At 43.1% G+C, this 24,452-nt stretch overlaps 1 protein-coding gene across 2 annotated transcripts in view; it reads right to left on the bottom strand.

Annotated features, from left to right (window-relative positions):
* Window positions 1-7,121: 7,121 nt before the first annotated feature.
* The window catches only part of RASGEF1C (RasGEF domain family member 1C), a 135,634-nt gene continuing 118,303 nt past the window's right edge, over window positions 7,122-24,452 (bottom strand). For both annotated transcript variants that reach the window (XM_066272456.1, XM_066272455.1), the window contains exons 13-14: window positions 12,135-12,207; window positions 7,122-11,675 (exon numbers count right to left, since the gene is read on the bottom strand). In XM_066272456.1, coding sequence (XP_066128553.1) covers window positions 11,651-11,675; window positions 12,135-12,207 — 98 coding nt within the window. In that variant the 3' untranslated portion in view covers window positions 7,122-11,650. The remainder of the gene's footprint in view (window positions 11,676-12,134; window positions 12,208-24,452) is intronic.

Raw genomic sequence — 24,452 nt, 5'->3', positions numbered from 1 at the left:
TAGCTTTTGTCTATTGGAGTGGCTTACAGTTGGATCCACAGCACTTTATAAAAATGGCAAGAAGCATGCTGGCCTGATGGCTCAGTTGGTTAGAGCTATTTCCCAAGTGCAGAGCTTGCCGGTTTGATCCCTGGTCAGGGCACATACGAGAACAGATCAATGTTCCTGTCTCCCTGTCTCTCTATCTTTCCCTTCCTTCCTCTCCCTCTAAAATCAATAAAATGAACATTTTAAAAAAATGGGCAAGAAGGCTGCTGGGGACTGTGCAGAATTGCCATCAGATATGGCCCGGAGCTAGCAGGTGGTGCAGCACCCTAAGAGAAGAAGCCTGGGGCCCTGATTGGTATGTATAACTTCCAATTCTAAATGTCTGCTGGCAATTAAGTCAATTGGAACCATCATGCAGGTCAGGCTAAAGAGGCCTGGATGTGGGCCCTGCTGTGCCTATGAGGGCAGGCCAGTGTCTTGGCACTCTGTTTGCAGAGACCAGGCTGCTGTTTTCTCAGCCTGAGGATTGCAGACGACTGCATCAGCATCACCTGGAGACATGTGTTACCAATGTGACATCCAGACACACCTTGGATCCCTGAGCCTGAGTCCTAGGGATGGGGTCTGGGACCTTTTGTCTGCCAGAAGTGCCACAGTCACAGGCCCTTTAAAACTGCTGGATTGGAGACATTGGCCAAGGAGCCCTGAGGAATGCAGACATCCAAAGCTGTTTAGTCCCAATCAGTGTCACGTTTGGTATTTAGGTGACTTAAGAGTTCCTTTAAAAAATAGTCTTACCTGCTGAATAAAGTTTCTATCCAGCTCTGCTGATGTAGGGGTAGGAACATGGGAATCCATGGCAGCCAGAGCCATCTGGATCTTAAAAAAAAATGACTCCAGCCATGTCACCTGTTTGTTTATACTCACAGGCCAGTCCTCAGTCTGCACACAGGCAGGCTCAGGCCCTGGTTATCTGGGTCTCTTCATCTCTCTGCTGTCATTCTCTACCATTGTCCTTGCCTCTTTGCTCAAATGTCACTTTCCCAGGAAGACTTTCTCTGACCCCCTAGCTCTTCCCATGCTTTTACATTCTGGTGTCATTTTATAGGGTATTTTGTCCCCTGTGGTATCCCCAGGGTACAATACCTAGCAACAGTAGGTGTTAAAAACGATTTGTGGAATGAATGAATGGCTCCACGAAGGCCTCCTTGGGGCCTTTGCATGGGTTGGTGTCTTTGTCTAGAATGCTTTTCCCCTAGCTTTTCCACAGTTGGCTCCTTCTTGTCACTCAGGTCCCATCAAGTATTCTTACTCTTTCTCAGACTTTCTTTATTACCCTGCTTTATTTTCTCTTTAACTTGAGATATACTTTACATGACACAAAATTCACCATTTTAAAGTATATGATCAGTGCTTTTGAATGTATTCACAAAGTTGCGGAACCATCACCACTATCAAATTCCGTAACATGTTCACTCAATCCCCTCTCCCCCCAACCCATGCTCATTAGCAGTTGCTCCTCATTCCTCTCCCCTCAGCCCTCTATAACCACCAACCTACTTCCTTTTTCCCTACATTTGCCTGTTCTGGACATTTCATATAAATGGAACTGTCCCAGTAGAGCCCATGCTCTACGTCGATCAGGCATCCCTGATTCAACTTCCCTGTGCAGTGGGACACTCCTGCTTATCAGCAGGCTGGCAGCCTCTTCGAGACTACTCTTGAGGCGGCTATGAGGATTCTACTTATCAGTGCCGACACCAATTGCCACCGGAGAAAAAACACAACTAACACACAAGTTAGTTGCAAGAATCACACAGGCAGTTTATTATTCACAAATCCTTTTGGCGTGCCTGGGTACAGCTTAAAGGGGCCCCATTGGCGTGCTCCTCTTGGCTGTCTTTGGTCAGAGCAGCATGGAGACAGTCCACGTTCACGTTGGAGTCTAGGCGATTACTGCAGCATGGGGCCCCTCAGCTTTAGTATCTTTTCTGGCCAACACCTTCTAACAGGAGTCAATCTACAAGATTATCACCTCAAACCACCTTTTGGAGAGTTCCTCTCAGGGAGCCCTTTTTATGTTAATCTACTGAAATGTTACATCAAGTTACTTTTAAGGTGTTCCTAGGGAAACTTCTTGTTCAAGCCACTTCTTAACTAGGTATAACTTCACACACACACTAACTGGGCCCTGCTCGAAAGTCAGAGTCTGTTTATCACATCTGCACACACTATCCAGATGGCATAACTTTATTTAATTTCCTTAATTAATTTTAATATTATATCTTAATTACTTTTATATACCTTCCATATTTTTTTTATTTCTATATATTTAATTACTATTACATTATATTACTACAACAGGAACCATACAATATGTGGCCTTTTCTGTCTGACTTCTTTCGCTTAGCTTAATATTTTCAAGGTTCATCCATGTAGCATGTGTCAGTCCTTCCATTTTTTTATAGCTGAGTAATATTTCATTGTATGGATGGACCCCATTTTGTCCACTTGTTTATCAGTTGATGGGTATCTGAGTTGTTTTTACTTTTTGGCTATTATAAATAAGGCTGTTCTGAGCATTCACATTCAAATTCTTGTGTGAACGTCTATTTTCACTTCTCTTGGGTATATACCCAGGAGGACAATCACTGGGGCACATGGTAAAGTTTTATTTACTTGTTTTTGGGAAGGTTTTATCACTTTCTGAAGTTATTACTGGGTTTACTTGCTTATTGACTGTGTCTGCTGGGGCTGGGAGGCTGAGCTGAGTGAAGCGCTTGCCTCAGGTGCTAAGCTTAAGAAGGTTGCCCCAAACCTCAGTCATCAGCATAAATAATATTTTCATGCAATATTTTTAAAAATTAAAGACAGGATCACTCAAAATGCTAGAGTCTGGGGCAAAAGGAAAAATTTAATCCTGTCTCTATTTAAAATGTCTATATTTTGTTTATCATAATTCTTTTTGCGTTAGTTTTGACTTTAAAATTTTGCATTAGATATTATTAACCTTGATGACTGAGTATTTGGTATCCTTCTATATTTCACATGGGAAGCAAACCAGTGCACTGACCCCAAGCCCCCTCGGTGTGAGCATCCGGTGCCCCAGCACACGCAGCACCTCTGGAAGTCCTTGTCTGGCAAGGAGTGGAGCTATGAGTTTAGGGTCAGCTCTCAAGCTGTGGGATCACAGCCCTTCTGATGCCCCTCAAAGCCCCAGGTGAGAGGGCCTGAGGTTAGACCTCAGGGAGGGCTGCTTATTGGAGAGTATCAAAGAGATCCCAGGTCTTCTTAGAGAAGAAATGGACACGGGTCAGCAAGCAATTGGTTGTGGGAGGTTGGCAGAGGGATTTTCCCAGCCAGGCGGAAATCTGACACCTGGCATTTGTGGAACAGGAGGCCCAACATGGCTTTGGGGTCAGGGTGGCCAGGACTGGAGTAGTTGGGGCTGCTCCTCAGACATGTGCCGATTTGGGGGTTACAGAGGGAGGGTGCCTCTCTGGTGCTCCATGCTATGCTGTGTCTGACCATGGCCTCTGTGAGCCTCCAGATAAACAACTCAACAAGACCACAACCCAGGTGCAGAATTTAAGAGAGCATCAAAAATCCCAGTAAATAACACATATTTTTAATGCAGTATTTAAAAAAATTAAATCAGCAAGCTTCTTATTACCTGTGGAATGGCCACCTGTTTATTAAAATAAAATCTTATTGGAAATTAGGCAAACATTAGAGAGCAAAGGCCTCTGGTGCTGGCCACAGAATCACGGAAAGGCACTCCCTGCCCCTCCTGCGATGTCCTGGGTGTCCTGTGATGACACAGGTGGTCTCTGACTGTCTCTTTTCCTCATGACTGAGGGGACAGGATGTTGTGACAACCTTTTGGGAAAGTACTTTGTGGATATTTATTAAAGTTTCAACCTTACTTCTCCTTTGGAGCTGTCATACATTTTTAGAAGCCCATTCACTTTCATTCTATCAGGCCCCTATACTCCCATTTGAAATACTAGTATGATTTTTATTTTTCTGTCTAGATTCTGATGGATTTGTGTCCTACCTTCCTGTGCAATAATTTTAGGGACAGCAGGGAATTATACTCAGGAGTGACATCGCTGGTTTATAAGAAGTACGCACACATAATTTTTCCAAATCCTGCTAAAATGCTTGCTGGCCTGCCTATCACACATCTCCCCCAGCAGGGCGTGGGAGCCGTTCCTCAACAGTCTCAACCATATTTGATATCTTCTCCTTTCTTAATTTTTTACGTTGGATATAAAGTGGTATTTCACTTTGGTTTTCATGTGTTTTTTCCCTGATGTTTTAGTTTTTCTTCATAAGGTGTTACCCTTTCAGGACTCAGGTTTTTGCCATCTCTCTCCTTTGCTCATTTTAAAATTGTGTTCCCTATCTTTTTACAGCTGATTTAAAGAAGTTTGCTATAGAATATAGGTCAATTTTAGACTTCAGAAGTATTTTCTCCAAGTCTATTATCTATCCTTTAACCTTGTCACTGTGTACTTTGAACAGGAATCCTTAATTTTGTGTAGTCAAATTCAATGACTTTTTTCCCCTGCATCCACTTAATTTCTTTAGAACTAAAAATACAGTAGAGCAAGGTTTATACACACAATATTTTAGTCTTATTTACAGTGATAAAAACCTGGGTCCTTTCCTGCTGACCCCTCCCCAGTTTCACGTCATCAGTAGGAGAAAGGTTGAATACATTGAAGGGCACCATGCTTGGTATCATACAGCTATCAAAAAAGAGAAACACCCATATCTATTGCAGTAATAGAAAAGAGCCAATTATAGAGTAATGTGTAAAATAAGATCTAATTTTGGTTAAAAATTGCTTCACCACTATCTATTCATCTATATATGTTTGTAAGAACAAGGAGAAAAATGACAAAAGATCCCCAGCAGGCTGTTAATATTAACTAGGATATAAATGGGGTGCGCGTGTAGGAGCAGAGGTGGATGGTTCTTCTGGGAGGTGGTGTGTCAGAGTCCTAGGCTTCAGCACACCACTTCCTCACTGACCCTGATATCCAATCAAGCCCTAGCCCCAATCTACTTCCTAAACACTATCTGTTCCCATCATTTTTCCCCATCCATCCAGCCATCCTACTTTCTGTCCATCTGTCCGTTCTTCCTTCCTTCCCTCTCTCCCTTCCTCCCTCCCTCCATCCATCCATCTACCCATCCACCTATCCATCATCCATTCCTCCACCCATCTATCATCTATACACCCATCCACCCACCTATCATCCATCCATCCATCCACCTAGACAAGCTTTGCCCCTTAACTCTTTACCCCACTGCCCCTTTTCCTTGGTGGCCTACCAGCCCTCAGTGGTACTCTTTTTCCCAACTGGTGCATTGACCACAAGGAAAAGAATGTGACCCTGTCAGGGACCATAACCCTTTAATGGCTCCCAAAGATCTAGAGCAGCAGTTCTCAACCTGTGGGTCGCGACCCCGGTGGGGGTCGAACGACCTAAACACAGGGGTCGCCTAAAGCCATCGGAAAATACATATTTGTTATACAATACATTTTAAAATAAAATATATATTTCTGATGGCTTTAATACATTTTAAAATAAAATATATATTTCTGATGGCTTTAATACATTTTTAAATAAAATATGTATTTCTGATGGCTTTAGGCGACCCCTGTGTTTTGGTCGTTCGACCCCCGCCGGGGTCGCGACCCACAGGTTGAGAACCGCTGATCTAGAGAGTAAAAGCCAAAATTCTCTTCGTGCATCAGCCACCTACTTTGTTTTCCATCCACTCATTCTTGCACCTGCCATTCAGTCCCAAGACTCTCCCCAGAGGTCAGCCTGTCTGTCTTGGCTTGCCTTTAGCAATGTGGAACCTCCACCCTACAGGTGAGCTGGGGGAGGGCAATCAGGGCTCCAATATTCTCTGACTGAAGCATCTGGGGTAAGTTTCCACCCTATGAATGTGGGGGCCAGTGGAGAAGGGAGCCCCTAACCGCTCAACTTGTACTTACTCAGAATTTCCCTTTCGCAACCTGTGGGAAGGTTTGAGACATGCTGGCAGTCTCTGCCTTTGGGAAATATGATGGTCTGTGAATGGGAGCTGGTGGGAGAGGGACCCCGTGTGACAGGCCGCACCACCTGGAGCGGAGCTTCTGTCATGCTGAGCTGAGTGAAGAGTGGGAAAATGGGTCATGGTTCAAATGACATAAACTCTCACTATTCTGAGTTTTAATATTTTTTCTTAAATTTTTTCTTCTTTTACTCTATGCTCTTAAGAAAATTTCTTTTCAATCATTTTCACCACTTATGCTTGTTTTTCTGGGAGTGGGTGGAGTTCCTTTCACCACTATTCTAGAAGGGAAATCCTGCCAGCTTGCTCTGTGAGATTTCTGCTCCTAATGCTGGGAAGAGACACTTCATCATCACTGTCCTGAGAAACTTTCCTGTCCCTCCTCTCCCTGTCCCTAGTTCCCAGTCCCCAAGTGTTTCCTCTTCTGGTAGCCTCGTGTGTTTGGAATCATATTACTTGGGAAGGAGACACATTTGAGATCCTTCTGTCTTTCGCTGCCCCAGGGCGTCTGCATTTACTGCTTGCCACTCTGGGTGCAGAGCTGCCTGGCAAAGACACACAGGTCCTCTCAGGTTTGGGAACCCCACCCGGCTTCCACAGAGATTTACTGTAGTTTTTGGTTGTATAATGCTTGAATGAAATTTTATGATTTGGATTTAAAGTTATTTTTAAATTCATTTTTAAAATCAGTGTATTACTGCCTGACCAGGCGGTGGTGCAGTGGATAGAGCATCAACCTGGGACGGAGAAGACCTAGGTTAAAAACCCCGAGGTCTCTGGCTTGAGCATGGGTTCATCCAGCTTGAGTGCAGGGTCGCTGGCTTGAGCAAGGGGTCACTGGCTTGGCTGGAGCCTCTCCCCACCCCCAATCAAGGCACATATGAGAAAGCAATCAATGAACACTTAAGGTGCCACACGAAGAATTGATGCTTCCCATCTCTCTCCCTTACTATCTGTCCCTCTCTCCCTCTCTCTCACTAAAAAAAAATAAAAAAAAAATAAAAAAAAATCAGAGATTACTTAAAAAATAGTTTACAGTATTAAAGGACTTACAACAAAAGTCAGCCATCCCTTGTCTTCCTCCCCTCTTTTGTTCCATCTCCCAGAGGCACTCTGGACTAATGATCAGGACGGCCATGCCTGCTGGCCTGCTCTCCATGTAGGTTGCTCCTGGAGTCGTTCATTGAGGACTGTTGTGGCGCTCTGACATTGTCCAGCTCTCTCCCCAGGATTTGCCTTCTTCTCTTCTGGCATTAGTTGCTATGACTTCTGACTTTCATTTCTATTTCCTCATTGTGGTATGCATATGTCATGTTAGGCAGGAACATATCCTGATGATACTAAATGTTGGCAAGGATTTGGGGGGCTCCCCCGGTTGGTGGGAGCACAGACTCATACTGTCATTCTAGAAAGCAATATTCTGTGAAATTCAGAATATGCAGGTTCTGTCTGGTAATCCCATGCCAGAGAATCACATAGCGTGAAGTTGGTAGTGATTTTCTCTCCCTGTGGGTTCTGAGATATAGGCTCTGTGTATGTGTTCAATTTTAATGAACTAATTTGAATAGGAAATATATTGCATGGTTCAAAAGAAGAAAATATCCACTCAGCCCACATTTCTCAAAAGTTAACTATTATTATTAGGCTTTTGTGAATTTTTTAATGTTTTAAAATTTTTATAGAGATTTTAATGTCATATAAGCCAATGTAAATATGAATTCTTTCCTGCTCCTTTTTACACAAATGCTTACATACTACACCTGCTATCCTGTACCTACATCATGTCACAGTTACTTTCTCATATCAGCACAGAGAGCTTCTTCATCACAGCTTCTCAGTGTCTGTAGTAGGGCTGTGCAGTGATTGATTTAACCAGTCTCCTACTCATGGATACTTGCATTGGGGGAGGTGACAGCACCTACTTCATAGGGTCATCAGGTGGGACTTGGCACTCATGTCGGAGTAGTTGAGTTTAGGGGTGAAATGGCCCTTCTGGCTAAGTCACAGCTGTGGCTCTTGACTGAGTTATGTGGCTTCTGCCCCTTGACCATTGATGGACATATTGGCAGAGATTCAGAGACTGGAAGGGCATTGCTTGGGGTACTATGGCTGGGGTGCCCCTCCCTTGAGAACTGCATATGAGTCCTGCAACATGATGGGACACAGCAACTGAGGCCTGAGGCCTGCCTGAAAGACCTGAGGGACAAGGGGCCATGCTGGTGCTGTCTGTACTGAGTTGCTAGAGAAAGGGTCTGTGGTGCCCCTGGGACAACTTTGGTCATGACTTTGAGAATTGCCTTGGGGTCACCTGGGCTCCTGCAGGGGCTGCTGTGCAGAATGGACAGGCTCTCAGAGAAGCCTGGACATAGTGGCTCCTGGGATATGTGACCAGTCACACTGAGATGCCCTCCTAGGGAACTGCAGGGCATAGGGATGGTGGGATGCTGGGGAGTTCTCTCATCGGGGGCAGAGGCATCAGAGGACCCCTGGGTCACCCATGTAAGAGTGAACTGATTCTGAACCCTGGCCAGATCTGAAGTCTCTGAGGCAAAGCCCAGTCAGGGAGGTCTTCCTGTCTGCGTCCTCACTGTTCTGTCCTGCAAGGCTCAGAAAAAGTGCCAAGCAACAAAGGAGAGACCATAGCCATGGCCCTTTCCTGGCCTCCTGGGCACAGTGGGGCTCCTGGCTGTCCTGGAGCCCTGAGCCCCAAGCACTTGCCGCATGGCGTAACTGGCAACTTCAAACCTCGGGATGAGTGTTAGCTGTGTCATCTGGCACTGAGCCGGGCCTCAGGGGTACCAGCTGTGCTGCTGCCTCCTGCACCAAAAGCATAGACCCTGCCCAATGGAGCCCCTGTGGGCCATTTGACAAGGATGGCAGAAGGACAAAGGGGTCTAAACAAGGAAGGGCCATGAGTCCTGGATGTGGCTAAGGAACCAGCTGTGTGGCTGTGAGCAGGGGGCCATCCCTCGCTGGGTTCTGAGGTTGCACCCAGAGAAAGGGCACCATGATCTCCACCTGGGGGGCTACTGGGCAGGTCCTCTGAGGGAAGACCCTCCTCCTGGCTACACTGGAGCCTAGCACCTAGTGGCTGCTCAGGGCGGTAGAGAGCAGGCTCAGGAGCCCCTTGCATAAACCTGAGACACAAATGCCTTCAGCCTGAGTTCTCTTGGCCCTGCATCCTCTGCAGGGCTGGTCCTAGGCTGCCTCTCTTTCCTGACCTGCACCCTCCCCCAGCTGGGGCTGAGCCTAGGCCTCACTACACCATCTTCCCTAATATCCATTCTGTGCTGGGCCATGGAGGCGCTGGCGGCCCGCAGGGAGCAGGTGTGGAGGAGGGGGATGCATGTTAAGAATCCTCCAGAGGCTGGAGCTCTGACTCCAACAAGGTGGGGAACAGCACACCAGGCAGTGGGAACAGCATGTACTAGGCCACAGAAGCAGGAAACAGAAAACTGTTTCCTTTGCATTGGGGCTGCAGGCCTGGGTGCAGCAGTGCCAGCCACACCCTTTATTGGCACTGACAGGCTGGACTGGCTTTTCCTGGAACTCAGAGGTGGGCCCTGCACTTCATTCTCTAGCATCCTTGCCTCAAGCTTCTCAGAGCTGGGAGACGGCTGCCCTGGCCTGTGGGGGGCATGGCTGTGGGGGGACCAGACTGGCCTAGGAGAGAGCTGGGACCCTGGGCCTGGGTAAAGGGCCGCACGAGACAGGGGAAGGCACTGTGGGCAGCTGCTCCCAGGCCTCTCGGCCTCACCTGTCACCCCCAAAGCTCAACATTCTGGGGTTTCCTCACTGAACCTCCACTGCCTTACTCAGGAATAAGAAGATGGAGCCAGGTGACAGGCAAGGGGGTGCTGAGTGTGGGCTGGGAACCTCCTTCCGAATGTCCTGTTTCCCTGTGGCCGGGGTGGGGGACAGCCTCTGGAGGGAACTGGGCCTTGGGCAAGCCTCCCAGAGCTCCAAGGACACCAGTCCTGGAGCTGCCATTATGCATCTTCGAGGCCACTGACTCCTTCTATGCCACTTGCCCCTACTCCTGACAGGCAGTGCTCAGTGTGACCAGGACGCAAAGACAGTCCCAGCTAATGTCTGCAGGGGTCCTGTCTAATGTTGCCTCAGGAAAGGCCAGGCAGTAAAGGAGCATGTTGGGTGAGAATGAGAAGAGGTGGTGTGGCAGGCCAGCTTCAGGGACCCCAGGACTCCTTGGGTTTGGCCCAAAGGCCCTGCCAGGAGCTGGCTGTGGTGTGAGGCAGGGTGGGAGTCTGGGTCAGGCTGACGTCCAGTCCCTATTCTGCCACCTATTCCTACATGACTCAGCCTCTCTGGAGGTCTGAGATGGAAAGGCGTAGATTGGCCGGGGCACAGAGCAGAGCTTGCTCAACTCTTACACACAGCATTCCCTCACCTCTGTCAGGTCGCTGGGCCCTTCTGGAGTCTTGCCAAGGTCTGCGTCCACCATGCTGCCTGGAGAGCTGAGTCTGGTACTGTGTGGGGCTGACGTGGCCAGCAGCCAGTCAGGTTGTGTTAGTACACCCCAAACACACACCCCTGCCCTGCAGGTCCTGACCAGGAATGAGGGTGCACATCCAGAAGTCAGGGAGTGTGATGTGCACCCCCATTCCTGGTCACATGCCAAGTGAGGGCTCAGTAGCTCTGCAGCCTACCTACTTCCTAGCACAGAAACTTGGCTCAGTGTGTGAGGGACTGAAGGGGGAGGCGTGCGAGTGGAGTCGCATGGTGGCCTGAGGGTGGCTCCCTGGCTCCACAACTTCCCCTTCTTCCCCCACCCCCAACAAGAGAGGCATGGCTGTTTGCAAGGATGTCAGCATGAGCTGGGGTCTATGGAGTGGAAACAACCACCACATGCCCCTTCTGACCCATGGCTGTATCATTCCCAGGCTTGCATCCTGGCAGAAGCCCATGTTGAAAGATGTGGTGTGGACGTGGATATGCATGTGTTTATACCAATTCTACAGTTTACAATGTACATGTGTTCAACTCCGTGGCTCAAATTTGTCCTGCTGACTGATGTCCCAGCCATCACCAGAAAGCTATCCCCTGATACCAGAAAGATCCAGAAGGGGGTGCATGGGGTTGCAGAAACCAGGCCATCTCAAGGGTCGGGGGTGGGTCATCTGTGTCAGGGCTGGGCTGCTGGCAGGCTCTGGCCCCTCTCACAGCACCCTAATGCCTGCTGGAGATGTGGAGGCTCCCAGGCCGCCTCACGGCAGACAGTGTCAGCCTCCAGGGCTTGAGTCACCTAGTGAGAGTGAGTTCTCGCAGAGGATTGACAGACTGCCTAACAATGTGATCACTACTGTCTTGAACGCAGGGTCCCTTGAAGAACGTGCCACCCATATATCTGGAGGTCCTGGGCCTGCCAGGGCTGAGGTTCTACAAAAGGAGGATGAAAGTCTCCCGAACCACATGGTCATTGTGGTGGGCATCAGGCCACGGGGTCACTGTTTGCAAAGCAGTGAGGCACCCAGACCTCCTCTAACTGCTAGGCCGGTCTAGGCAGGGCTGCAGAGGACTTCTGTGGGCCTCCTGTCCTCCTCCTCCTCCTCCTCCAGCTCCCCAATCCTCACGTCTTCCCCAGAATAGAAGACCTGCAGATTTAAATAGGCACAGTCTTTGATTACACTTCCCTCTAGTATGTTACCTTCTCACCAGGTGGCCTCCTATACCAGAGGGGCATCATGCAATGTCTTGGGCTCAGGCCCACCACTGTGGATCATCTCCGTCCTCCACTTGGCTGTGGCAGCAGGCTGAACACATAGGAGGTGGTGCCCACCTCACTTTCTGGCATAAGAACGTGGACTAGGCGGTTAAGCCCAGGACATACATCTCGATTGCCCTCAGAGGCAGCCACCACCTGTTGGGGTCATGGTCCCAGTCTCCCTTTCTATCCAGCCCTTGAGGTCTTCCCCTGCTCAAGATCCTGGCCTGACCTGCCCTCTTCTCATGAGCTGGGGGCTCCATGAGCTGGATGCTGGTGAATCCCCTCAGCCCTGTCCTGGCCCTAAGCATCCCACCATACCCCCACCACATTGGGAACACAGACTCACCTTAGAGATTTCCATCTCTCTTTTTCTGTGTGGTTCTCTGGGCTCTCACTTTCATAAGAAGCCAAATAAAGACCTACTCAGAAAATGAAATGAAATCACACAATTATGGTTAATGATAATAACCTCTTCTACACCTAGAGTCTGACCTACTTTTTGTTTTAAAATTAAACCTGTGGTTGGGATATAATTGTAAATTTACATGCTGTTGTAAGAAATAATACAGAAAGCCTGACCAGTGGTGGCATAGTGCATAGAGCACTGACCTGGGATGCTTAGGTCCCAGGTATGAAACTCTAAAGTCGCCAGCTTGAGCGTGGGATCATGGACATGGTCACTGGCTTGAGCCTAAAGGTTGCTGGCTTGAATCCAAAGAGTTCTGGCTTGGCCTAAGCACCCCCACTCATCCTGGTCAAGGCACATATGAAAAGCAATCAATGAACAAATAAAGTGCCACAACTATGAGTTGATGCTTCTCATCTCTTTCTCTCCCTGTCTCTATCTCTCACCAAGAGAGAAAGAAAGAAAGAAAGGGGGGGAGGGAGGAAGGGGAGGAAGAGAGAGAGAGAGAGAGAGAAAGAAGAAAGAAAGAAAAAAGAAAGCAAGCAAGCAAGAAAGAAAAAAAGCAAGCAAGAAAGCAAGAAGGAAGAAGGAAGAAGGAAGGAAGGAAGGAAGGAAGGAAGGAAGGAAGGAAGGAAGGAAGGAAGGAAGGAAGGAAGAATAGAGAAATCTGTGAAGCCTTCATCAGGTTTCTCCAAATGGCAATCACTTGCAAAACCACAGGACAAGACTGGGATATTGACACTGATGCAGTCAAGATGCTGAACATACATCACCACAAGGACCCCTAATGTTGCCTTTCATAGCCACACCTACTTTCCTACCACTTGCAGCCCTTTCTTAACCCCTGGCAATCACTAATATGTTTTCCATGTCTAAATTTTGTCATTTCAAGAATGTGATACAAATAAAATGAGACAGTATGTAACCTTTTGGGACTGGGTTTTCTTTCTCAGCAAAATTCTCAGGAGAATAAATACTCCATGATATAGTGCAGGGGTCCCCAAACTACGGCCCGCGGGCCACATGCGGCCCCCTGAGGCCATTTATCCGGCCCCCGCCGCACTTTTGGAAGGGTACCTCTTTCATTGGTGGTCAGTGAGAGGAGCATAGTTCCCATTGAAATATTGGTCAGTTTGTTGATTTAAATTTACTTGTTCTTTATTTTAAATATTGTATTTGTTCCCATTTTGTTTTTTTACTTTAAAATAAGATATGTGCAGTGTGCATAGGAATTTGTTCATAGTTTTTTTTATAGTCCGGCCCTCCAACGGTCTGAGAGACAGTGAATTGGCCACCTGTGTAAAAAGTTTGGGGACCCCTGGTGTAGTGTATCTATACTTCACTTCTTGGTATTGAATAGTATTCCATGGTGTGGATATCTGAACCATTGTTTAATCATTCACCCGCTGACGGGCATCTGGGTTGCTTCCAATTTTCAGCTATAACAAACTAAGCTGCTGGAAACATTGCTAGACAGGTTTATGTGTGAACATGAATTCTCCTTTCTCTTGAATAAATGTCCAAGAGTGCAATTGCTGAGTCATATTTATTTGCATATTTAGTTTTATAAGAAACTCTCTTTAGTTTAACATTCTAAAGATTTTCTCTGCTTTTTTCATAGTTTTATATTTGAGTCTGTGAATCTCTTGAGTTAATTTTTATATAAACTGTAGCCCTCAGGTCAAGGGTTATTTTGGGGCCTATAGTTGTCCCAATGTCCAAGCACCATTTTTCCTGCACAGAATTACTTTTGCACCTTTGTCAAAAACCAATGGGCATATTTGTGTGGGTCTATTTCTGGGTTCCCCATTCTGTCCCATTGATCTATTAATATGTGTCTGTCCTGCCAACATCACACTGTCTCTATTACTGTGGCCATAGAATATTGGCTGTAATATTGGGTAGAGAGTGATTCCTTCCATTTTATTCTTTTTTTCCCCAAAATTGTTTCAGCTATTCTAGTTTCTTTGTTGTTCCATATAAATTTTTCTGTACTTTCTAAATTTGTCTATATCTACAAAACGAATCTTGGTAGGCATTGTATTAACCCTGTGCTTCAATTTAGAGAGGGGATTCTCATCTCCGCTATGCTGAGTCTTTCAATTCATAAATGTCCTCTCTCCCCATTTATCTAGATCTTTGATTTCTTTCATTAGTATTTATATATTGTAGTTTTTAGCATGTTAAGCTTGTACATGTATTATTAGATTTACACCTATTTCATTTCTGGGAGCAATTATAAATGGTATTGTATTTTTAATTTTGGCGTCTTTCCATTCACTGTCAGCACATAGAAGTAGAGTAGGTTTTTGCCATTTTTATTTTGTATCCTGTAACTTTGGCTGAACTCACTTAGTTTTAGAAGTTTCTGTAGATTCCTTGGGATATTTTACATCTGCCAATAGAGGTAGTGTTAATTCTTCCTTTCTGAGCTGTATGTCTTTAAATTTTTAAAAAATCAAATTTAATTAAGTCAAGTCTCCTTCAATCACCATATAGCTCCCCTTTGCCCCCCCTCACGCCCATTTCCCTCTGGTAATCGTCATCTTGTTGTCTGTATTTCCTTTCCTGCCTTATTGCACAGACTAAGGTCTTCCATTACTATGTTAGATAATCATGGTGAAAGTAGACATCCCTGTTTGTTAGCAATCCTAGTGAGAAGCATTTAGTCCTTCACAATTAAATATAATGTTATCTGAAGGGGTTTTGTAGATGTAATTTATCAAGTTGATAGATTTCCTTCTACTCTTATTTTTCTGAGAGTTTTGTGCTGGCATGGGTATTGAAATTTGCGAAATACTTTTTCTACAATGATTGATATAATCAAGTGATTTTTCTCCTTTAGCCTGTTAATATGGTGGATTACATTGACTGATTTTCTATTTATTTATCTACCATTTATTTATTTATTTTCAAATATTAAACAGCCTTGCATCTCTGGAATAAGCTCACTTGGTCATAATTATAATTATTGTTTTATATTGCCAAATTCTATTTGCTAATATTTTGTTAAGGAATTTTTGCATCTGTATTCACGAAGGATAATGGTCTTTATTATTATATTTTATACTGTCTTTATCTGGTTTTCGTATCAGGATAGTACTGGCTTTATAAATGAATTGGGAAGTTCCCTCTTCTATTTTTTAAAAAAGTGATTGTGTAGACTTGGTATTAATTCTTCTTTAAAGTTTAATAGAATTCTCTAGTATAACCATCCGCGCTTAGTGATTTCATTTTTGGGTGTTTTGAAATTATAAATTCAATTTCCTCAATAGTTATAGGGCTATTCGAATGATGTATTTTATGTTGAGTTGTGGTAGTTCATGTTTTTCAGGGAACTGACCCATTTAATGTAACCAATCAGATTTATGAGCATAGAGTTGTTCATAGTATGTCCCTATTAGCCTTTCGATGTTGGCAGAGTTTGTAGTGGTATCCTAATTCCTTCACATTAGTAACTTCTCTCTTCTCTCTCTGCTTCTTCGTCAAGAGGTTTTTGCTAGAGGATGGCAATTTCAATTTCCTTTTTAAAAAATCAACTATTTGTTTAATTGACTTTATTGCTGTTTTGTTTTCCATTTCATTGATCGCTGCTGTTCTGTGTTCTCATTTCCTTCCTTCTGCTGGCTTTGGGTTTATTTTGCTTCTCTTTTTCTAGTTGCTTGAGATGGGAACTTGAATGATTGATTTGACACTTTCACATTTTTAAATTTATACATTCAGTGCTGTAAGATTCCCTTTCAGTCTTGCTTTAGCTGTGTCTACAAGTTTTATTGTATTTTTATTTAGTTCAATTATTTTTTATTTCCTTGGAAACTCCTGCTTTGATGCATGGATTATTTAGAAGTGTGTTGTTGAGATTCTAAGTGCTTGGAGATCTGGCCCTGACCAGTTAGCTCAGTTGGTTAAGAGTACTGTCTGAAATGACAAGGTTGCAGGTTTGATGCCTGGTCAGGGAACACATGAGAAGCAATCAGTGAATGTATTACTGAGTGGAGCAACAAATGAATGCTTCCCTTCCCCCTTCCCTCTCTCGCCCTTCCTCTCTCTGTCCCTAAAAAACAAACCGAGCCCTGATTGTATAACTCGGTTGGTTGCTGTGTCATCTCAGAGCACAGAGGTTACTTGTTTGATTCCCCAGTAAGGGCACACACAGGAGCAACTCAATGTTCCTGTCTCTCTCCTTGCCTCTCTCAAAATAAGTAAGTAAGTAAATAAATAAATAAAATAAGTTTCTGGAGATTTTTCTTGTTATGTTATTGATTTCTAGTTTGAACCATTGTGCTCAGAAAACAAACTCTATGATTTCAATTATTTTAATTTGTTGCACTTTGTTTTCTGTACTCAGGATATGGTCTATCTTGGTATATGTCCCATGGGCAATTGAAAAAATATAAATAGTATTCTGTAAATGTGTACTTGTATGGAGTATCCCATAAATGTCAATTATGTTATTTGATGGTATTAGTAAGTTATTCTATGTCTTTTCTGATTTTCTCTCTAGTTGTTCTACCAATTGTTGAAAGAGGGGCACTGAAATTTCCAACTCTGATTGTGGATTTGTTTATATCTCGTTTCAGTTCTATTAGTTTTTGCTTTATAAAATTTGCAACTCTGTTGTTTGATGGATACACATTTAGGATTGTTATGTCTTCTTGAGAGACTGACCCTCTTGTTATTACTATATTTCCCCATGTATAAGATGCACCCTTTCTCGAAAAAATTGGGGTCTAAACACTGGGTGCATCTTATACGGTGGTTGTAGATTTTTTTAACTTGCATTTCCCGCTTTTTCGCGTTTGTTGTCTTTTTTTTCAAATTCCGGACCCCAAAATTAAGGTGCATCTTATATATGGGAGTGTCTTATACATGAGAAAATACAGTATATAATGTATCTCTCTGTCTCTGGAAGTTATTTTTCCTATGAAGTATACTTTACCTGATATTAATATTGCTATTCTTGCTTTCATTTGATTGATGGTCCCCCATTTTTAACTTTTTAACTTGTTTATGTCATTCATTATATTTGAAATGAGCTTCTTGTGAACAGCATATAGTTGGGTCATGCTTTTTAATTTACTCTGCCAATCTCTGTCTTTTACTTGGTATATTCAGAGCATTCACATTTAGTATAATTATTGATATGTTAGAGCTTGAGTCTGCTATTTTATTTACTATTTTGTTTTCTGTTTGTTCTCTGTTTTGTTTTTCTTTTTAAAATTTCTTTTATTTATTTATTGTTTTGTCTTCCTAAGAGTTACCTGAACAGTTTTTTAAAATTCCACTTTGATTTACGTATAGTAAATTCTTGAAGAATATTTTCACTGGATATAAACGTCTGGGTTTGCAGTTATTTTCTCCCAGCATTTGAAAAATGTGCCATTGCCTTTGGCCACCATGGTTTCTGATGAAGAATGTTATGTCATTTGGATTGTTTTCCCTTTATAGGTAAAGTGTCATGTCTCTTTCAGTGCTTTTAAATTTGTTCCTTTTTCCTAAGTTTCCACAAGTTCGACTACGATGTGTCTCAATACAGGTTTCCTTGGGTCTATCCCTTTGGAATTTACTCAGCTTCTTATATCTGTATGTTTATATATTTTCCAAATTTGGTAACTTTCTAGTCATTACTTTTTTGATCTTTCTTTACTTCTTTACTCCTTTCTTTTCTTTCTTTCTCTTTCTTTCTTTCTTTCTTTCTTTCTTTCTTTCTTTCTTTCTTTCTTTCTTTCTTTCTTTCTTTTCTTTCTCTCCCTCCCTCTCTCCCTCCCTCCCTCCCTCCCTCCTTCCCTCTCTCCCTCCCTCCCTTCCTTTATTAAGTGAGAGGCAGGGAGGCAGAGATAGAATCCCTCATGTGCCCCAACTGGGATCCACCCAGAAAGCCTCCAACTGGGGGATGCTCTGCCTATTTGGGGCCGCTGCTCTGTTGCTTGGCAACTGAGCCAACTTGCTTGAACCATTTGAGCCATGGTTATGGGAGGAGAAGCGGGGCTGGGAGTGAGAGAGCAGATGGTCACTTCTCTGGTGTGCCCTGACTGGGAATTGAACCCAGGACTTCCACATGACAGGCTGATGCTCTACCGCTGAGCCAATAGGCCAGGGACTTTTTTTGACTATTTTTCTTTTCTTTTCTTTTCTTTTCTTTTCTTTTCTTTTCTTTTCTTTTCTTTTCTCTTCTTTTCTCTCTTTCTTTCTCTCTTTCTTTCTTTCTTTCTTTCTTTCTTTCTTTCTTTCTTTCCTTTCTTTCTTTCTTGACAATTAAATTTAACAGGGTGATATTGGTCAACCAGAGTACATAAATTTAGAGAAAACATCTCTCTTTTTTTTTTTTTTGCATATTTCTGAAGCTGGAAACAGGGAGAGACATTCAGACAGACTCCCGCATGCGCCCGACTGGGATTCACCCGGCACGCCCACCATGGGGCGACGCTCTGCCCACCAGGGGGCGATGCTCTGCCCATCCTGGGCGTCGCCATGTTGCGACCAGAGCCACTCTAGCACCTGGGGCAGAGGCCACAGAGCCATCCCCAGCACCCGGGCCATCTTTGCTCCAATGGAGCCTTGGCTGCGGGAGGGGAAGAGAGAGACAGAGAGGAAGGCGCGGCGGAGGGGTGGAGAAGCAAATGGGCGCTTCTCCTGTGTGCCCTGGCCGGGAATCGAACCCGGGTCCTCCGCATGCTAGGCCGACGCTCTACCGCTGAGCCAACCGGCCAGGGCGAGAAAACATCTCTATATCATTTGGACAGTTGATTATGCTGTAGTGTATACCTATCACCCAAAATCAAATCATCCTCTGTCACTCTATACTTTATTTCTCCTTAAGCCCCTCCACTTCCCCCCATCACCCTCCCTCTCCACCTTTCCCTTTCCCCTTATATCTATGCCCACGAGTCTCATTTTATGTCCCACCTATGTATGGAATCATACAGTTCTTAGCTTTTTCTGATTTACTTATTTCACTCAGTATAATGTTATCAAGGTCCATTCATGTTGTTGTAGATGACCCTATGTCATCATTTCTTATGGCTGAGTAGTATTCCATTGTATATATGTAACACATCTTCTTTATCCAATCCTCTATTGAAGGGCATTTTAGCTGTTTCCATGTCTTGGCCACTGTGAACAATGCTGCGATGAACATAGGGGTACATATGTCTTTACGTATCCATGTTTTCGAGTTTTGGGGGTATATACCCAGTAGAGGGATTGCTGGGTCATATGGTAGTTTTATTCTTAATTTTTTGAGGAACCAGCATATTTTCTTCCATAATGCTTGTACTACTTTACATTCCCACCAACAGTGGATGAGGGTTCCTTTTTCTTCACAACCTTTCCAGCATTTGTTATTACCTGTCTTGTTGATAATAGCTAATCTAACAGGTTTGAGGTGGTATCTCATTGTAGTTTTGATTTGCATTTCTCTAATAGCTAGTGAAGATGAGCATTTTTTCATATATCTGTTGGCCATTTGTATTTCTTCCTGGGAGAAGTGTCTGTTCATGTCCTCTTCCTATTTTTTTTAATTGGATTGTTTGTTGTTGAGTTTTATGAGTTCTTTGTATATTTTGGATATTAGGCCCTTATCTGAGCTGTTGTTTGAAAATATCATCTCCCATTTAGATGGCTGTCTGTTTATTTTGTTGACAGTTTCTCTTGCTGTGCAAAAACTTCTTAGTCTGATGTGGTCCCATTCATTTCTCTTTGCCTTTACTTCCCTTGCCTTTGGGGTCAAATTCATAAAATGTTATCTTTGGCCAAGGTCTATGAGTTCAGTACCTATGTTTTCTTCTATGTAATTTATTGTTTCAGGTCTTATATTTAGGTCTTTGAACCATTTTGAATTAATTTTTGTGCAAGGTGATAAACTGTAGTCAAGTTTCATTCTTTTGCATGTGGCTTTCCAATTCTCCCAGCCCCATTTATTGAGGATGCTTTCTTTTCTCCATTGTGTGTTTTGGCTCCTTTATCAAAGATGATTTGACCATATATATGTGGTTTTATTTTGGGGCTCTCTATTCTGTTCCATTGGTCTGTGTGTTTACTTTTCTGCCAGTACCATGCTGTTTTGATTATCATGGCTCTCTAGTATAGTTTGAAGTCAGGTATTGTAATGCCTCCAGCTTTGTTTTTTTTCCTTAGGATTCTTTTAGTTATTTGAGATTTTTTTATGGTTCCATGTAAACCTGATGATTTTTTGTTCCATTTCTTTAAAAAATGACATTGGAATTTTGATGGGAATTTGCATTAAATTTGCATATTGCTTTGGTTACGTAATATGGCCATTTAACTATATTTATTCTTCCTATCCACGAACAAGGAATAATTTTCCATTTCATTGTGTCTTTTTTCAATTTCCTTTAACAATGCTTTGTAGTTTTCATTATATTGGTCCTTTACATTCTTTGTTATGTTTATTCCTAGGTATTTTTTGTTGTTGTTGCTATTGTAAAAGGGATTATTTTTTTTAGTTCTTTTTCCAAGGCTTCATTGTTGGCATATAAGAAAGCAATGGACTTCTGTATATTAATTTTGTATCCTGTGACCTTAGTGTATTGGTTTATTGTTTCCAATAGCTTTTCTGTGGAGTCTTTGGGGTTTTCTATATACAGGATCATGTCATTTGCAAAAAGTGAAACCTTTACTTCTTCTTTCTCAATATGAATGCCTTTTATTTCTTTCTCTTGTCTGATTGCTCTGGCTAGAACTTCCAGCACTATGTTGAATAGGAGTAGAGAGAGTGGACAGCCTTGTCTTGTTCCTGATTTTAGAGGAAAAGTTTTCAGTTTTTTACCATTTAGTATGATGTTAGCTGATGGTTTATTATAAATGGCCTTTATTATGTTGAGGCATTTTCCTTCTATGCCCATTTTGTTGAGTGTTTTAAACATAAAAGGATGTTGTGTTTTATCGAATGCCTTTTCTGCATCTATTGATAAGATCATATGGTTTTTGTTCCTTGTTTTGTTGATATGGTGTATTACCTTAATTGTTTTATGTATGTTGAACCATCCTTGTGTTTCTGGGATGAATTCCACTTGATCATGATGAATTATTTTTTTGATGTGTTGTTGTATTCAATTTGCTATTATTTTGTTTAGGATTTTTGCATCTGTATTCATTAGAGGTATTGGTCTGTAGTTTTCTTTTTTGTTAGCCTCATAAAATGTGTTTGGAAGTATTGCTTCTTCTTCAGTTCTTTGGAAGACTTTGAGAAGGATAGGAACCAATTCTTCTTTGAATGTTTGGTAGAATTCACTTGTATATCCATCTGGCCCCAGACTTTTATTTTTGGGGAGGTTTTTGATAGTTGTTTTTATTTCTTCCCTGCTTATTGGTCTATTTAGGCTTTCTACTTCTTCATGATTCAGTCTAGGAAGATTGTATTGTTCTAGGAGTTTATTCATTTCTTCTAGACTGTTGAATTTGGTGGCATATAATTTTTCATAGTATTCTGGAGTAATTCTTTGTATATTTATGATATCTGTGGTAATTTCTCATCTTTCATTTTGAATTTTGTTTATATGAGTCTTTTCTCTTTTTTCCTTAATGAGTCTTGCCAGGGGGTTGTCAATTTTATTGACCTTTTCAAAGAACCAGCTCTTTGTTGTATTAATTTTTTTATAGTGATTTTGTTCTCTATTTCTGCTCTAATTTTTTTTTTCTGAAGTTGGAAATGGGCTGGCAGTCAGACAGACTCCCACATGTGCCCGACCAGGATCCACCGGGCACGCCCACCTGGGGGCGACGCTCTGCCCATCTGGGGTGTTGCTCTGCTGCAACCAGAGCCATTCTAGCACCTGAGGCAGAGGCCACAGAGCCATCCTCAGTGCCCGGGCCAACTTTGCTCCAATGAAGCCTCGGCTGCGGGAAGGGAAGAGAGAGACAGAGAGGAAGGAGAGGGGGAGGGGTGGAGAAGCAGATGGGCACCTCTCCTGTGTGCCCTGGCTGGGAATCGAACCCGGGACTCCTGCACACCAGGCTGACGCGCTACCACTGAGCCAACCGGCCAGGGCCTCTGCTCTAATTTTTATTATTTCCTTTCTTCTGATGGTTTTGGTTTGCCTTTGTTCTTCTTTTTCTATCTAGTTCCTTAAGATGTGGTGTTAAGTTGTTTACTTGGGCTCTCTCTTGCTTTTTCATATAAGCATATAATGATATGAACTTCCCTCTTATTACTACTTTTGCTGCATCCCAGAGATTCTGATATGTCGTGTTATCATTTTCATTGGTCTGTATATATCTTTAGATCTGCTCTTTTATTTCTTCTTTGACCCATTCATTTTTTAGAAGTATGCTGTTTAATTTCCACATTTTTGTGGGTGTGTTTACTTCTTTTTTGCAGTCGAATTCTAGTTTCAAAGCCTTATGGTCAGAGAATATGCTTGGTATAATTTCAATCTTTCTAAATTTGTTGGTGTTAGTTTTGTGGCCCAGGATATGGTTTGTTCTTGAGAATGTTCCATGTACACTGGAGAAAAATGTATACTCTGATATTTTGGGATAAAATGTCTTGTAGATGTGTATTATGTCCATTTGTTCTAGTGTTTCATTTAAGGCTGATATTTCTTTATTGATTTTCTGTTTGGATAAACCATCTAAAGCCATCAATGATGTACTGAGGTCTCCAAATATGATTATATTTTTTTCAGTTTGCACTTTTAGATCAGTTAGTAGTTGTCTTATATATTTTGATGCTCCTTGGTGTGGTGCATATATATTAAGAAGTGTCTTCTTGATACAAAGTCCCCTTTATCATTATGGAATGTCCATCTTTGTCCCTGGCAACCTTTGTTGTCTTGTAGTCAGCATTGTCAGTTATGAGTATAGTATAGCTACTCCTGCTTTTCTTTGGGTATTATTTGCTTGGATATTATTTTCCAACCTTTCACTTTGAATCTATTTTTATCTTTGTAGCTTATGTCTCTTGAAGGCAGCATACTGCTGGGTTTTGCTTCTTGATCCAATCTGCTACTCTGTGTCTCTTTATTGGTGAGTTCAATCCATTTACAGTTAGTGTAATTATTGACACTTGAGGATTTCCTATTGTCATTTTATATACTGCTTTCTGATAGCTTTGTGTCTTGTTTGGTTTTTCTTTTTTGTTTTTCTGTCATTTGTTTTTGTTTGGTGGTATTCCATACTTTTATCTTCTGTTTCTTCTTTTTTTAAGCTATGTGTTTCTGTAGTGGCATTTTCATGGGTGGTTAACATTAGGTTATTAAAAGAAAAATTATCAGCCCTGGCCGGTTGGCTCAATGGTAGAGCGTTGGCCTGGCATGCAGGAGTCCCCGGTTTGATTCCTGGCCAGGGCACACAGGAGAAGCGCCATTTGCTTCTCTACCCCTCCCCCTCTCCTTCCTCTCTCTCTCTCTTCCCCTCTTGCAGCCAAGCCTCCACTGGAGCAAAGTTTGCCTGGGCGCTGGGGATGGCTCTGTGACCTCTGCCTCAGGTGCTAGAATGGCTCTGATTGTGGCAGAGCGACGCCCCAAGATGGGTAGAGCATTGCCCCCTGGTGGGCATGCTGGGTGGATACCGGTCAGGCACATGCGGGAGTCTGTCTGACTGCCTCCCCGTTTCCAGCTTCGAAAAAATACAAAAAAAAAAAAAAGAAAGAAGGAAAAATTATCATATTTAATAGAGTCCATTATCTCATGAGTGCCTCTGCACTCCATCCTCCTTTGTTACTGCTGATCTCTTCCTCTCCCCTTTTATGTTTTTGTTGTCACAGATTACCCTTGTTTTTATTGTGGTTTTGTTAAAATTTTTTACTTGTAATTTTGTCTTGTTTTGTTCTTTGTATCTGGTCAGATAACCCCCTTTAGTATTTCCTAAAGTGGGGGTTTTCTGGTGATAAATTCCCCAGCTTCTGTAACTATTTTCATTTCCCCTTCATATTTGAAGGATAGCTTTGATGGATATAGTATTCTTGGTTGGTAGTTCCTCTCTTTCAGTACTTTAAATGTTGGAGTCCACTCTTCTGCCTTGCAGAGTTTCTGCTGAGACATCTGATGATAGCTTAATAGGTCTTCCTTTTTTTTTTTTTTTTTTTTGTATTTTTCCGAAGTTGGAAATGGGCTGGCAGTCAGACAGACTCCCGCATGTGCCCGATCAAGATCCACCCGGCACGCCCACTACGGGGTGATGCTCTGCCCATCTTGGGGCATCGCTCTGCCGCAATCAGAGCCATTCTAGCGCCTGAGGCAGAGGCCACAGAGCCATCCTCAGCGCCCGAGCAAACTTTGCTCCAGTGGAGCCTTGGCT

Source organism: Saccopteryx bilineata, chromosome 4, assembly GCF_036850765.1.
Source record: "Saccopteryx bilineata isolate mSacBil1 chromosome 4, mSacBil1_pri_phased_curated, whole genome shotgun sequence".
Classification (NCBI taxonomy): domain Eukaryota; kingdom Metazoa; phylum Chordata; class Mammalia; order Chiroptera; family Emballonuridae; genus Saccopteryx; species Saccopteryx bilineata.
This window is presented reverse-complemented; position numbering and strand designations above follow the sequence as displayed.